Genomic DNA, 14,531 nt, shown 5'->3' with positions numbered 1-14,531 from the left:
CGGGTGTGCCGTCTGTCTGACTTTTCTAACGCCGCGGTACATGATGTTACTGCGTGTGTATGAGCTGCTATTCTTTATACAGATGGGTAGGGTTTACACTCGGACAGTAATCGGTGATACGACGACCTTTTTAGGAATTGGTGAGAAAATACCGCAGGCGTGTGCAAACTAAAATTATAGCTGTGTTTAAAAAATGACTTAGAAATGATACTTAAGTGAAACGATAACATATAAAGATAACCGATTCGATTAAAAGTGGACGTATCCAGTCAAAAAATATATTTAAGTGAAAGTATAAAAGTTACTACCATCGTTCAGTCTTCAGCATTAGCTGCTTCGCTAATAATCCTAACTAGTGGGATCGATGCTAGGCTAACCTAGCATTAGCAAAGAAAACGGGATAACTTGGTCAGTCGTGTACAGCCACTTAATGCAAAATTAGTGAAACTTACCTCAGTTATTATTCGTCTTGGTTTCCTCCAGCATACTGAAACATTTGAGCGAGGCAGAGCCGGGGGCGCATCCTCACATTCCGGACCGCAGTGTGCTGTAGTAGATTGGCCCACTTCAGAGGAACGTGGATAGCATCTGTAGCGCTAACTATGTTGCGTAGCGCGAGTATATTTTTTTCCGTGGAGAAATGAAAGAGTATTCGATTTCAATAATCTTTACGTAAAGTATAAATACGTCACAATAGTGTGTTTTTAGCTGTATTGCGTGCATAAAGCAACAGTGATCGATTAATGCTTTTACGAAGACATTAGGATTGGTTATCATTAATCGCAATAATTATGGGGTGTAATTTGGTTGTTCAACGGGTGAATTTATATTTATGGCGTTCGGCAGGCGCTTTGGCTTGCGTTCATCTCATTTATCCGACTGAGCAGTTGAGGGTTAAGGGCCGTAGCAGCTGGGCGGTGCTGGGATTTGAACTCTCGCCGTTCCGATCAGAAGTCCAACGTCTTAAACGCTGAACTGCTACTATCAGAAAAAAAATGCTGATTGGAAATTAAAAAGGTAACATTTGACATTTTATCAACTGGGTTTGTGTTAGTTCTTAAGTACTGTAGATCATTTTTCATGACTTAAGTCTAGAATATGAAAAATACTTTTATAAACATCACACTTAAGGTAATTATACACCAGAATTGCATTCCTGGAAAAGGAATAAAGCTCGTCAGCAGACGGAAATCTCCTGGTAGATGCTGCATCGACTCTCGACTCGAGAAAACGCACTGGACCGACACCTGCGCCTGACATGACCCCTCAAATCATCACAGACTGTGGAAACCTTACACTGGACTTCAAGCAGCTCGGATTCTGTTCCTCTCCGCTCTTCCTCCAGGCTCTGGGACCTCGAGTTCCAACTGATACGCAACGTTTACTTTCTTCTGAAAAGCCTACTAAGACAGAATGCATGATTTTATGCTTAAATGTAACTGGCGTTAAATATTGCAGTTTGAACGGGTTTCAATGGGGACATTTTTGTCATTAAGGTCCTGAGTGTAACCATTTTGTGTACCTAGTTTAAAATAGATTTATGAAAGCAAAGGAGGGTGAAATATTAAAATTCCAATAAAAATATGCACATTTTGCAAAATGTATGCTGTTTGCCTTAACACAGACAAAATGATTAAATAACCAAAAATGTACATGAGGACGCACAGGGGTTAATGTTGACGAGTCCACCATCAGGAGGACACTGAACAACAACGGTGTGCATGGCAGGGCTGCAAGGAGAAAGCCACTGCTCTCCAGAAAGAACACTGCTGCACATGTGCAGTTTACTAAAGACCTCGTGAACAAGCCAGAAGGGTATTAGAAAAATGTTTTGTGGATGGAGGAGAACAAAATAGAAGTTTTGGTTTAAATGTGAAGCGTTGTGTTTGGAGAAAGGAAAACGCTGCATTCCAGCATAAGAACCTTCTCCCATCTGTGAAACATGGTGGTGGTAGTGTCATGGTTTGGACCTGTTTCGCTGCATCTGGACCAGGACGACTCGCCATCACTGATGGAACAATGAATTCTGAATGATAGCAGCGAACTCTAAAGGAAAATGTCAGAACATCTGTCCACGATCTGAATCTGAAGAGAAAGCGGGTCATGTAGCAACACAACGATCCTAAACACACGAGTCCTTCTACCAGAGAACGCTTAAAGAAGAATAAAGTGAATGTTTTGGAACGTCCGAGTCAAAGTCCTGACCTTAATCCAGTAGAAATGTTGTGGAAGAACCTGAAGCGAGCAGTTCATGTGAGGAAACCCACCAACACCCCAGAGTTGAAGCTGTTCTGTACTGAGGAACGGGATAAAACTCCTCCGAGACGACGTGCAGATGATCAACACTTACCCCAAACGCTTATCTGCAGTTATTACTGCACAAGGGGCTCACACCACACACTGAAAGTAAACGTTCACATACTTTTCCCACTCACAGATATGTAATATCAGATCATTTCCCTCAATCAATAAATAACCAAGTATAATATTTTTATCTCATTTGTCTAATTGGGATCTCTTCATCTACTTTCAGGACTTGTGGGAATATCTGATGATGTTTCAGGTCACATTTATGCAGAAATGTAGAAAATTCTGAAGGGTTCACAAACTTTCAAGCCCCACTGTAAAAAGAAAAAAAGAAAAGAAGTTAAGGAATAGACGAGGAATCCGGTTGTTTTGATGACAACGTAGGAGGGATAAGGGGGAATCAATCTGGAATGGGATGTTCAACAAGTGCATATGGCTGTGATGTTCAGGTGTCCACATACTTTTGAATGCAGTGTCTGGGAGAAAAGGTGCACAGCGTTTAAAAAAAATAAAATGAATAAAAATCGCCGCCGATGTTTAGCTTCTTATAGAATGGTTAGAAACAGCTCCTGCACTTGTTCCTGTTCAGTCCAGTCAGTATGAGTATCTGCTCTACTAACAGCTCTGTGTGTACACTGTGTTGAGGTTCAGGACTGTCCTCTCTGTAATGCGGTGTTTTACCCAGAACCCGATGCCCCTTTAACCCCCCCACCACCACCACCCCTTTAACCCCCCCACCACCACCACCCCTTTAACCCCCCACCTCTTCTTTATACCCCCCACATCCACTTTACACCCCCCACCACCTCTTTAACCCCCGCCACCCCTTTAACCCCCCTTAACCCCCTACATCCACTTTACACCCCCCACCACCTCTTTAACCCCCCACCTCCTCTTTAACCCCCCACCTCCTCTTTACACCCCCCACATCCCCTTTTACACCCCCACACCATCCCTTTAACCCCCCACCTCCCCGACCGACTTTACGAGCTCCTGCGCGTTTCATGTTTTCATCTGCGCAGCTGCTGTATGGCCTGTAGCTCCGCCCACTCGGATCGCAGTGCACAGATTCTGAAAGGCAGAGAGCCTTGGCAACGGGACCCCGCCCCTCTTTCCCGCGTAATTTTCTCGTCCTTATATGGACAATAGAATGCAGACGCAGCCCGACGTCAGCCGCGTATGCAAATGAGGTTGATTGAAGAAATTCAGAAAATGGTGGACGGCCGGTGCTGGCGCATGCGCACACCGTTTACTACGCCGAGACAGAAAGTGAGACGTTAAGCGTGCGCAGCAGTGGCGCATTGTTTAATGAGTGACACTCGGGGCGCGTGCAACTCGCTTGATTGAGCTTTTCGCAAGGTAAGAGTGACACTTTTCTGTTAAAAAGAAAGTGACTAAACTGTCTAAGCTTGCAGCGTTGCGTTGTTATTGTTTATTTTGAGAGGCCGCTTTTAGTAAGTTTTAATGTCACGCGCGTGACAATGCGATGCGGGACAGAACCGCGTCCCGTCACGCAGAGAGCTCACTCCAGACCGCACGGGATAGTGTTTGTTTAGGTTTGGAGTAAAGGTAGTGAATGTGCGCAGTGTTCTGTAAGAGTGACGAGTCTCAGGGTTGTCTCTTTTTTTTTTTTTGGCGCATTAGGCACATGTTCCAGTCGGTGCGGTGCCATTTTAAGGCGCGCGCATCTCTCCTCTAACCGTGTTTGATAGATGCTTCATCCTGCTCGAAATTCTCACTTTAGTTCACTTTTGATGTCGATTTGGATGCACTGAGAGGTGTCATGGGGTCTCTGAGCTACACGCATCGGCGACATGATAAAAGTTCTCATGGTTACTTCTCTTATTTCTTATCGTATTTGTTCGCTGGTGCAGCTTTTTAACTGCGTGTGTGTGTGTGTGTGTGTGTGTGTGTGTGTGTGTGTGTGTGTGTGTGGTCTCTCTCTCTCTCTCTCTCTCTCACACACACACACACACTCGCGCGCACACACACCTACTCATGATGGTGGGTGTGCTTCAAAACAAACTCGCGAGCTTCTGCTGCACGCGCTCACAGCACCCTAAAGCGCCGGAGCTGTACACTGAGGATTAAATAAGTAATAAAAGAAAGAAAAGAACTCCTCAGCTCTCCCGTGCCGTGTGATACAGGCTGTAGTGGCTAGATATGTCACTGAAATGCAAATGTGAGAGTTCAGCGGGCTCTGAGGAACATGTCTGACCCGGAATCCATGTGTGTAGGTGTTTGGGTGTTGTTCAACACTGCAACTACAGGAAGCATGCGTGTATGGTTGTGTTTGTGGTAACAGACTGAGTGAGTGAGTGAGTGCGTGTCTGTGCTGTGTGCGGTATGAAACGTGAGAAAGTAAAGACTCGGGTAGAAAGCATGGAGTCGGTGACGCAGCGGCGCGCGCACACAGACAGACAAAGAGCAGCAGCAGTCCGGCTTTAGCGTCACAACTCCTCACTTCGGCGCCTCACCTGCTCTTTATACAGCCGTGAAAGTCGCCATGTTGTCGTTTCTACAGCGTAGACGAGACCACCGTGTTGACTGACCGAGCACGGAGTCCGTCAAACAGCCGAAACGACCTTAAAAGTCGTTGTTTTGAGTGTGGTGTCGGTGTGTAAACGCTTCCGCGCTGAGGAGCCAACATGGAGCACTTCACTACACTTCCCTCAGCCGGGGGTTTGTTTATTTATTTATTTTACACAGGAGTGTTGTGTTTAACCAGACTGCGGCTGGTGACTGAATTTATTCACCTTTAAAAAATAAATAAATAAACAAGTGTTTGTGTACTTTGTGCTGGTTTCTGGCGCCCACTTCGCACTACAATGCTCCATTTTTTTCTAGCTCCCCCTCCCCCTCATCTCTCCTCCCCCTCCCCCTTCTCCTCCTCTGTCCTGTGGAAGGCGGCGCCATGTTTGAACGACGTCACAAAACAGTTAGCGAGCTCGCGCCCTCTCTGTCAAACCCACGTAAACACGGATATACCGTATAATTCTGATCTGAATGCGTAATAAGAGTAAAGTTAAACAGTTATAAGAACGTCGTTTCATTGTTGGAGCACTCGTTATTCTCGTTTTCACGGTCTTTTGGGCGCGCGCGCACACACACACACAGGAATAAGCCGAATGTGTACTCTGCTGAAAACACACACCAGCCATAGAAACCGTTACAGAAATTCTAATGGTTCTAATGGGAATTGTTTTGGTTTTAATGGAAACTATATTCCTTGGTCATTGTGGATCTTTACTGGTAAGGTGTTGGGTTCTATTGGCAGCATGTTTATGTCTAGTGGAAACCAATACGATTAAATACTGGCTCCAAAACACACTACATTTGTTAATGGCATTTGTAGTGAGAACTTCTAGACTTTTTGTAATGGTTTCTAAATAATACTAAACGGAGTGAAATAACCCATGTATATGGGCCTAAATAACTCGGTCATAGCGCACAAAGTGTGTGTGTGTGTGTGTGTGTGTGTGTGTGTGAGGGAGAGAGAGAGAGAGAGAGATCCTGCTGGGTACCAGATGTCCCCTACAAGGAGAGGAATATGTGAGCTTTGGGCTTTTGGGGACATTTGGTTGGTCCTCGTGGGCCAAAAGGTTTCCTTCTGGTTACTGAGGTTAAGGTTGGGGTCAATGGGAGGTCCTCACATGAACAAAGGTGTGTGTGTGTGTGTGTGTGTGTGTGTGTGTGTGTGTGTGTGTGTTTGACTTCTATACTCCTAATTTAATTTGGTTAAGTATAGAATACAGTATGCGGCATGCAACTTACCTCGGAAGTTGGAACTTGGAATTACGTCATTTTCGACTGTCCTGCGTTTCCAAGCAGGAATTCCGATTTGGAGAGGCGTATTTTTTTTGTGTTTGTTTTTAGTCGGAGGACAGAAATTCCAAGGTATGAGTTTTGTGTTGAATGCAGCATTATCGGTAATTATTAACGCGAGGTCACTTACTTTCTCGTTGTACCCGTCTTCCCAGATGTTTGGTTTCCATAAGCCGAAGATGTACCGCAGTCTGAATGGATGCTGTATCTGCAGGGCGAAGTCCTCCAGCTCTCGCTTCACAGACAGCAAACGCTACGAACGAGACTTCCAGAGCTGCTTTGGGTAAGCTTACATTCCCACTCGGTAGTGGATCCAACCGATAAGCCGTAACTCTAGCGCGATGTATGTTTTCATCATACACGTTTTAGTTGAAATGAAACCCACATACCTGCAGTTTATAAAGTAATGCTTTTATGAAGATCGGTGAAGTGGGATGAAAGTTCTGGAATGAAGTCGTTATTGCACTGGAGTACAAGCACAGTCACAAGCGGTCAGGATGCACGGTTCCACGTTGTGTTCTGATGTTCCTGCAGCCTCGGCGAGACGCGCTCTGGAGAAATCTGTAACGCTTGCGTGCTGTTGGTGAAGCGCTGGAAGAAGCTTCCGGTCGGATCCAAAAAGAACTGGAATCACGTAAGCACAATGAACTGCACCAGGAGATAATTAAAGATGATTTGGTGACTTTATGATCGAACCCATGTGTCGGTGTGTTTCACCGTGCGCTCGGGCGATCTACAGGTGGTGGACGCGCGAGGTGGACCCAGCCTGAAGATGACCGTGAAGTCTAAGAAGGTGAAGCCTCTTTCTAGAAGAATCAGGCCGAGTCAGATCTGCCGAGTGCAGAATGAGCTGAAAAGAAACAGTGAGTGTGATAAATTTTGGATCTAATTACTGACTAACTGGACACCGCACAAATAACATCTTGGCGAGTGATTATATCTCGAATAAGCTTGAAATTGTCCATTTATTGGATTATGATTATTATTATTATTATTATTATTATTATTATTATTATCTTTTTTTTTTTTTTTTATTGTTTCAGGCATTTATTTCTAGAAAGAAGCAAAATAATCTGCTGGTGGAATAAGAATAAACTTTTTATTTTTTAAACTTGCAGAAAATATGTCTAGGAATAGTCTTAATGCTCTTTTCTGTATTATACAATAATCTCGTAATTATGCAAATCTTACTTAAATCATATCGTTAATTTGTCATATCGCTGACCCTGAATCTGGATCATGTGGACAAATGAAATCCACTGAACAAATTAGTTGAACGCTGTCCTAGACAGACATGCCAGAACGTATATCGGTAATACGCTTTGAAAAAAACGCCGGTTTTAAGGAAACGTTTTGCTTTATTGAAATCGGTGGGTCTTATTTACACTTTACACGTAGGATTTCCGAGTTGAGGAGCCGTTTTCTTTTTCCTAGTCGGAATTCGAGTTACGAGGTGTAGATGCTTGCAGCGTAACGTTACAAATTGGTAAATCTCGCTCTCTCTCTCTCTGTCTGTCCAGACTCCGATGCTCACAGCACCACCTCCAGCACTAGCCCTGCCCAGTCTCCTAGCTACAGCAACCAATCAGACGATGGCTCTGACTCCGAGCTGGCTCCAGGCTCCGCCCGCTCGCCGTGCTTCTCCTTCTTAGACCTGACCTACTGGCGAAGGTGTGCGTTACTTTTGTTGTGTGGCATTTGCTGATGTACCAGGATGGTTAATGATGGCAGGCCGGCGTTACCTTTACTCGTGCGGCGCGTCACTGTCGTGTACTCTAACTCGGTGTGTTTGACCGCGTCTCTGCAGGCAGCGCGTGTGCTGCGGCATCATCTACAAAGGCCGCTTTGGAGAAGTGCTCATCGACCCGCATCTCTATAAACCCTGCTGTCAGAAGAAACGGGCGCAGGGACGCGAGGAGGAAGAGCCGGACGACGAGGACGTGGAGCTGGAGAAAGAGGAAGCACCGGCGAGTCAGAGCATGCTGGTGTCTCCGCACGCGCCGACCGGTTCTCCGGCTCTTCCTCTCAAAACCGAAGGAGAGGAGGAAGAGGAGTGGTGACTCCGAGCTCCGGTTCCCAGTGAACTGACGGTGTTTTACGGGGTTTGAGGGGTTTCGTAGTCTTCAGGCACTTGTAAAAGAAGTTCTCTCGATTTTTCTACAGTCCAAGAGCAGCTAGAACGTTTTTTGTGTTTTTCTCCTCCTCTTTTTCTTCCTTTCTCTCTCTGAGGTGGGATGACTGTGTGGTTTTTGTGCACTCGCATCCTCATTGTTCAACACTCGAGTATTATAACGAGACGTTATAACGAGCTCCTTTTCCTATTCGTCAGTCTTTTCGTTATGACCCAGAACTCGCGCTCTCCTCAACCCCGAGTTCAGCAAGTGACGTCAGATCAACATGGCCGCTCGCGGCGTGAACAGCAAACGCAACGGCAGCCCGTCTTACCTTTTTAAAATGAGTTATGCTGTGTATATACAAGCATTAGCTTTAGATCAGACATACTGACTTGTTACTCATGAAATCTATAACGCTGCCTATACAGTTGACGGTTTTGAGCGAGGGGAAATGCAGACGCGTCTCGGTTAGCTAGCTCGCACGCAGCGTCGTCCCCGGACGCCGAGTGTTCCACCGCGCGCTGTATTACGCTGACTAACCGGACGCTTTTCCATCAGCCCACGTGTAGTCCTGTAAATATTTAGACCCCCACTTCTTACATTTTTATTTCTTATCAGCAATATCCACATCACGCATGAAAGCTAAGCGAAGCCGTCTGTCCCGAAGAGAATCCGCATGAATCTTCGCGGGTTTTGTTTATCTAGCGGTTCGTTTTAGCCAGGTTTTGATACAACTCTAATAAATAAGTACCTATATATCTATATATCTATACACGTATATTTTTGTAGGTAAAAAAAAAAAAAAACTCAAAAATTAAATTCACTGCGATGTCGTGTTCGAAAGATATCACTTACAAATTTTTAAACTTTTTTTTTTTTTAATTATACATATGTATTTTTTTTTTTTTGTTGTGGAATCTGACCAGCAGTTTAGCCAAATAACCACACACAATCAAGTGTGTGTATTTATTCGCTTGACTTCACTGACACTCATTTTTTACTAACGGTACCTCTCCTGTCTTCAGTCTGCGTTCGTAAAACATTGTACTCTGTGTGTGTGTGTGTGTGTGTGTGTGTGTGGGGGGGGGGGGGGGGGGGGGGGGGGCGGGCGTCAGGTTCATTTTCTCTTGGTTAGTTAATTCAAGGTCATTGTTTTTGTTTATTTCGTCCTAATTTTCCATTTGTATTCAAAAACTGAAAAGTCCTTTTTCCTGTTTTTACTCTAAAATGTTGTTTTTTTTTTTTTTTAATTATTTTTTTCTTCTCCATATTTTACATGCATGGGTCCTTTTTCAGAAGACGGCATTAAAGAGCAGGTGACCCGTAACGCACCATACGCAATATAAAGCCTTTCTTTCAGAGGGACGCATCATGAGTCAGATACGAGTGAACGAGTCCCCCCCCAACCCCCCCCCCCCCCCCCCCCCCCCCCCCCCCGTAGAGGAACACTGATTGTTTTTTATTGTTTAAAATGAGGGTGGAAAAAACCCAAAACACTCCATTAGACGAAATTAGGTTCCCTTTTTTGTGTGTGTGTGTGTGTGTGTGTGAGTGAGATTAGTGTTCGGCAGCTGTGTGACGTCGTTCTGATGCCATAACGAACTGTACCTGTGCGTCTGCTGGGTTTCCTGTTTCATCCGTGATCACGCGTTCATTTCCTCAGCTCTAGAATCATGTCACACTATCTTTCTCAGTTGTCTGTAAATAATCGAATATATTTTTGAACTGAATGCTTATAATATTCGTTCTGTTATTTATTTCATATTTATTTGCAACACATCACATTTTTAAATGAATAAAAAAGGAAATATTAAAGGATCATGCATCACCGCACAACCCATACACAGATTTCAAACTTAAGCATGTGACCGCTGATGATTTATTATTATTATTATTATTATTATTATTTTAAAATGTAGTTTGGTTTATTCAGGTAATATAATGTCCAGTACCTGCCTGTTACTTTGCTTCAGTTTCTTCTCTCAGTTGTTTGTACTCTACAGGCATGTATTGTAGCTATGCACTTTGTATGAACCTTTTTATTCTGAAAAATACTCTACTTTTTTTTAATTATTATTATTATTACGTACTCCACTTTTTACTCGTTTGTCAATAAACATAGCTTGTGACGTTATTGTCTTGTTTTATTTATTTATTTATTTAATGGGGGGGGGGTGTTGGTGTAATATTTCACTCAATTCAGTTCATCTGCCTCTAATAGATAAAATGTGAAATGAACTTGCACTGAACAGTCGCGTGGCTTTAGAACTGATGAATTTAGTCGCTTTTCCGTTATTAGTTTAGTTGTTATATGAATTGTAAAGGTTCTGTAAAAAGCTGACATGTACGTTCATGTAAAGTAAAACCATTTGCTCAGGGCTTCGCTGCTACTTTCCCTTTCCAACCACGACCGCATGACCCGACACGCTTCATTCCTCGCTCGGTCGTCATTTCGTTCCGATGACATCCTGCTATTGTTGCATTTCAGCCCTCACTACCTGATTAACAACTGACGACAACAACGTTAGTCTGAACCGACAGAATCCACAAGCAGACACACACACATACGCACGGTTAGTCTGGAGCGGCGAGGAAACCTGACAATCTCACGACGTTTGCGTTATCGTACGTGTCCTCACTCGGTGAAAGTGGATTGATTCTTGGCTACGTTTACAAGAAAAAGTATTCGCACTGGCTAGAGAATCTAACACCTACAGCGTGGACCAACAAGTCTGTGGTGCGTCGTAAGTGATGATTTGCAAATTGCAAGGGGAAAAAACAAACATGGCCGCCTCTACGTACGCAAGCAAGCAACGCGCTACCTAGCTGTGGCTTCTGTTTTTTTTCTGGGAACTATTTTTATCGCTGGAGCAACAATAAACAAAATATCGGGCAATATTTTGTCCAAACTGTCGCGTGATATTCATTTCTTGTTTATAGAATCCCGCTGTTGTACTGAATATCAGCACGCCCACCTGCGGGCGAATCACAGCCGTGCTAGAATTCTGTACGGCAGTCATTTCTACAACAGTTCGCTCCGGTCCGCTGATCTGATTGGATGAGCTGCATTTTAAGAGTGCTTGTATTTAGTATAACCGCACCGGGACGTTTCGCGGTGCGCGTATCACTCCGCGTTCTGCCACGTAAAGCTCCGTGTCCTAGTTTGGGACCATTTCCGATGACATCTTCAGCGAACACGCTAAACATTGCGTTCTCAGGAATACTTTGTTTAAAATTTGACAGCTCGTCAGTTGAAGATGAAAAGCGAGAAGGGAAGTGAATTTCACCGGAAGCACCTTTAACCTGAGCGTGCAAATCGAGCTCGGTCGCTAGGCGACGGGCGGTGAAGTGGAGACGCGCGGCTTCTTCGGGATCGATTTCTCCGCTTCTAGCGGAGTGAAAGCTAAACAGGACATTCTGGCACATGGTGTCTGAAATGTCACCCGCGGTTATACTGAATGTAACCGGCACGGCTGGGATTAGCTACAGCACAAAAGCCGAATCACGGCAGCGCCGATGTTCGCTATAACCTTACTCATGTGGAGGTGTTTATCTGCAGGACGCACGCCTGTAGTCTCAACATCGCAGACGCCCTGTGATATGAGTTTTCATCTCTGTGACTGTTTACACAGGCAGCAATAATCTAATTATTGACCTTATTCTGAATAAGACAATACTCTGATTAAGGTGTTTACATGAGTCGCTTTTAGAATATTTCTTTCATGTTCCCGTTGTACATGTTATAGAACGCAGCTCGATTAACAGCACACGTCATTACGCCTCACGCCACCCCGCGCCTCGCCGTCCGACGTCCCTCTGGAATTTCACGTATCGACATACGGTCGGTCTTCGTTATGAGACCGTATACAGTTTTGGGTGTTTCATTTTTAATTTTACGAACGCTTCAAGTGCGGTTAATTATTTGTCGTGCTGTACGTGCCAATAGACGACTCGCTGAAGCCGTGGGCTGCGTCCCAAACCGCGTACCTACCTAAATACATGTATTTCGCCTATTCTATACAGTAGCAGGTAAGCACGCGGTTTGGGACGCAGCCGTGCTCTCTTGTTAGCCGTCAAACAGTTGAGCGCTCCCGTGTGTGTGTGTGTGTGTGTGTGTGTGTGTGTGTCCTGTCACAAAATGCTGCAAAATTACTCCCAGATGATGTTAATAGTGTGATTAAGGTGTTTCCATGTCTATAACGCACTTTGACTATGACAGGAATACTCCACACGCCGATTTGTGTTTACTTCGAGTATAATTTTAGTCGGATTAAGGTGATCAATAATCGCTGTTTACATGCTAGTTTCGGGTTAATATAGGATTATTGTTTGTCTGTTTAAAAGGCGTTATCGGTTCAGTCAGAAGAGAGCGTATGGATATTCAGTTGCTGTACAACCCTGGTGAGGATGTTTTTTTCTCCGTGCGTCTTGTCCCTGTTGGCTCTCCACATGGCGCACTGTGGCTGTCGCGCACGGCTCCCCCATTAGCGTCATGACGTCATGATTGCCTTCGCAGCTGCCCAGATTGCCCTGATGAGAGTGCATAAAAAGGTGAGCGGAGCCACATACTTGGCCTCCCTTTCAATAACTGCTGTATTCCTCTTTCCGGTTTCTCAGGTCATTAAGCTCGTTTCCGGTCTTTTTCTCTGTGGCTCTCAGAGCTGAAAGGCTGCAGTCACAGCACCAGAGGCGCGTGAGGTCAGTCAATGCTTTTATCTGTACGTTGTTTGTGATGGTGCTCAGGTGATATGTGTGTGTGTGCGTGTGTGTGTGTGTGCGCGCGCTTCACACTGGGCGGTGGCATTGTGGACTGTTGTGCATTTTGATTCTGCACACTTTTTTTTTTTTTTGCTTAGTCAGAGGCACAGAAAGTTCCTGTCCCCCGCACACACTCCTAACTGTCCTGCATGAATGAACGAGCAAGCTTTGGTTTAACACGCATGGTGTGTGGATAAAAGGTTGCATTTCTTCTCAATAGCTGTTTGTCTGTGTGCCATTATTTATGCACAGTCTGGGTTTTCATTAAGTGTGCTGTCACTGAGGAGCGATAGTACACAAGTTCAAACCGGGCAGGCTGAGGTTTGCCTGATTTTGTTTTGTTTTGGTTTTTAAGAAGTTCCTCTGGCATGCAGCATGATCCATCATCACGTCTCCTCTTCCTCCTCCTCCTTCTGCTTTTCAGAGAGACGAGCACCATGGTTCAGCTGTTCCCGAATCAAGCCTCGGACGCCACGGCGCTCGCGGAGTCGGTGGAGGACAGGGACGCCGGGCCGGATGTCGGTCCGAGCACTCCCTCTCCTCCTCACGCTTTCACGTCCCTGCAGCTCGCCCTGAATCCCTCGGCCAGCGTCTACCACGGGTACGAGACCTACATCGAGGACGGGCTCATCTGCCTCCGGCACAAGATCCGCAACATTGAGAAAAAGAAGGTCTTTGCATCATAAACTCATTAGATCCTTCCGACTTCCTAATACATGTTGCTGAAATTGTGTCCGTGTTTAAAACGTGTGCAGCTCAAGCTGGAAGGCTACCAAACGCGGCTAAAGAACGGGGAAACGCTGAATCCAGACCAAATGGTGATTATTCTCTACTTGAAACGTTCTGGAAAAAATTAGAGATTGTTTTATATATAGCGATAAACCGATTTCTGCTCCTGTTCCAGGATGCGGTAGGGAGGTACGAAGAAGTGGTTCACAATCTGAAGTTTGCCAGAGAGTTGCAGACGACCCTCTGTGCCCTCACTCAGGATGTAAGAACGGATCCTGTTCTTTTTAAAGCGGAGACTTTGCTTTCCCGTCAATGTCCTTAGTACAACCGTGTTTTTTTTTATTAGCTGTTGAAGGCCCAGAGGATCGCTATGCGGAACGAGCAGGTTCAGAGGGCGGAGACCGAGCAGAGGCGTCTGAGTATGATGCTGCAGGTGCAGTATGTCCTCCGCAGTCTCCAGAGAGACGACGTCAGGAAAACCTTGGACACGTGCGAGCGCGCTCGCTACGTGACGACGCAGGAAGTGGAGAAGCTGCTGAACCTGGCTTCGTTGTTGGCTTACAAGAGGGACGAGCGCGTGAGGTTTGTGCAAGGAGCGAAACCGTGACCAGGTTTGACGGCTGCAGAGCACAGGTGTCCAATCCTGCTCCTGGAGGACCACTGTCCTGCACAGCTATCTCCTAACCCCCAATTAAATCTGAAACGGCTAATCGAGGTCTTGCTAGGCATGCCAGGTGTGGAGATGAGTTGAAGCTAAGCTCTACAGGACAGTGGGCCTCCAGGACCGAGTTTGGACAC

The 14,531-nt window shown here is 45.3% G+C and overlaps 2 protein-coding genes across 7 annotated transcripts in view; both read left to right on the top strand.

Moving 5' to 3' along the window:
- caprin2 (caprin family member 2) overlaps nucleotides 1–14,531 on the top strand; it is a 62,818-nt gene that overhangs the window by 39,886 nt on the left and 8,401 nt on the right. For 2 of the 4 annotated variants that reach the window (XM_017486061.1, XM_017486060.1), the window contains exons 1-5: nucleotides 12,804–12,944; nucleotides 13,429–13,675; nucleotides 13,760–13,822; nucleotides 13,909–13,995; nucleotides 14,080–14,315. In XM_017486061.1, the coding sequence (XP_017341550.1) occupies nucleotides 13,442–13,675; nucleotides 13,760–13,822; nucleotides 13,909–13,995; nucleotides 14,080–14,315 (620 nt within the window). In that variant the 5' untranslated portion in view covers nucleotides 12,804–12,944; nucleotides 13,429–13,441. The other 2 variants (XM_017486058.3, XM_053686005.1) reach the window with 2 other exon arrangements.
- sinhcaf (SIN3-HDAC complex associated factor) lies at nucleotides 3,513–10,380 on the top strand. 3 transcript variants are annotated; one of them, XM_017486062.3, is made up of 6 exons: nucleotides 3,513–3,666; nucleotides 6,288–6,415; nucleotides 6,667–6,766; nucleotides 6,872–6,995; nucleotides 7,653–7,803; nucleotides 7,940–10,380. In XM_017486062.3, the coding sequence occupies exons 2-6, from the start codon at nucleotides 6,288–6,290 to the stop codon at nucleotides 8,190–8,192; spliced, it is 756 nt and encodes a 251-aa protein (XP_017341551.1). In that variant the 5' UTR covers nucleotides 3,513–3,666; the 3' UTR covers nucleotides 8,193–10,380. The 3 variants fall into 3 exon arrangements, with proteins under 3 accessions (XP_017341551.1, XP_047015870.1, XP_047015868.1); XM_047159914.2 differs by lacking the exon at nucleotides 3,513–3,666 and adding an exon at nucleotides 4,249–4,989; XM_047159912.2 differs by lacking the exon at nucleotides 3,513–3,666 and adding an exon at nucleotides 4,999–6,204.

The sequence above is a fragment of the Ictalurus punctatus genome, chromosome 14, assembly GCF_001660625.3.
Source record: "Ictalurus punctatus breed USDA103 chromosome 14, Coco_2.0, whole genome shotgun sequence".
Classification (NCBI taxonomy): domain Eukaryota; kingdom Metazoa; phylum Chordata; class Actinopteri; order Siluriformes; family Ictaluridae; genus Ictalurus; species Ictalurus punctatus.
Note: the sequence above shows the minus strand (reverse complement) of the source record. Positions and strands in the feature narration are given on the sequence as shown.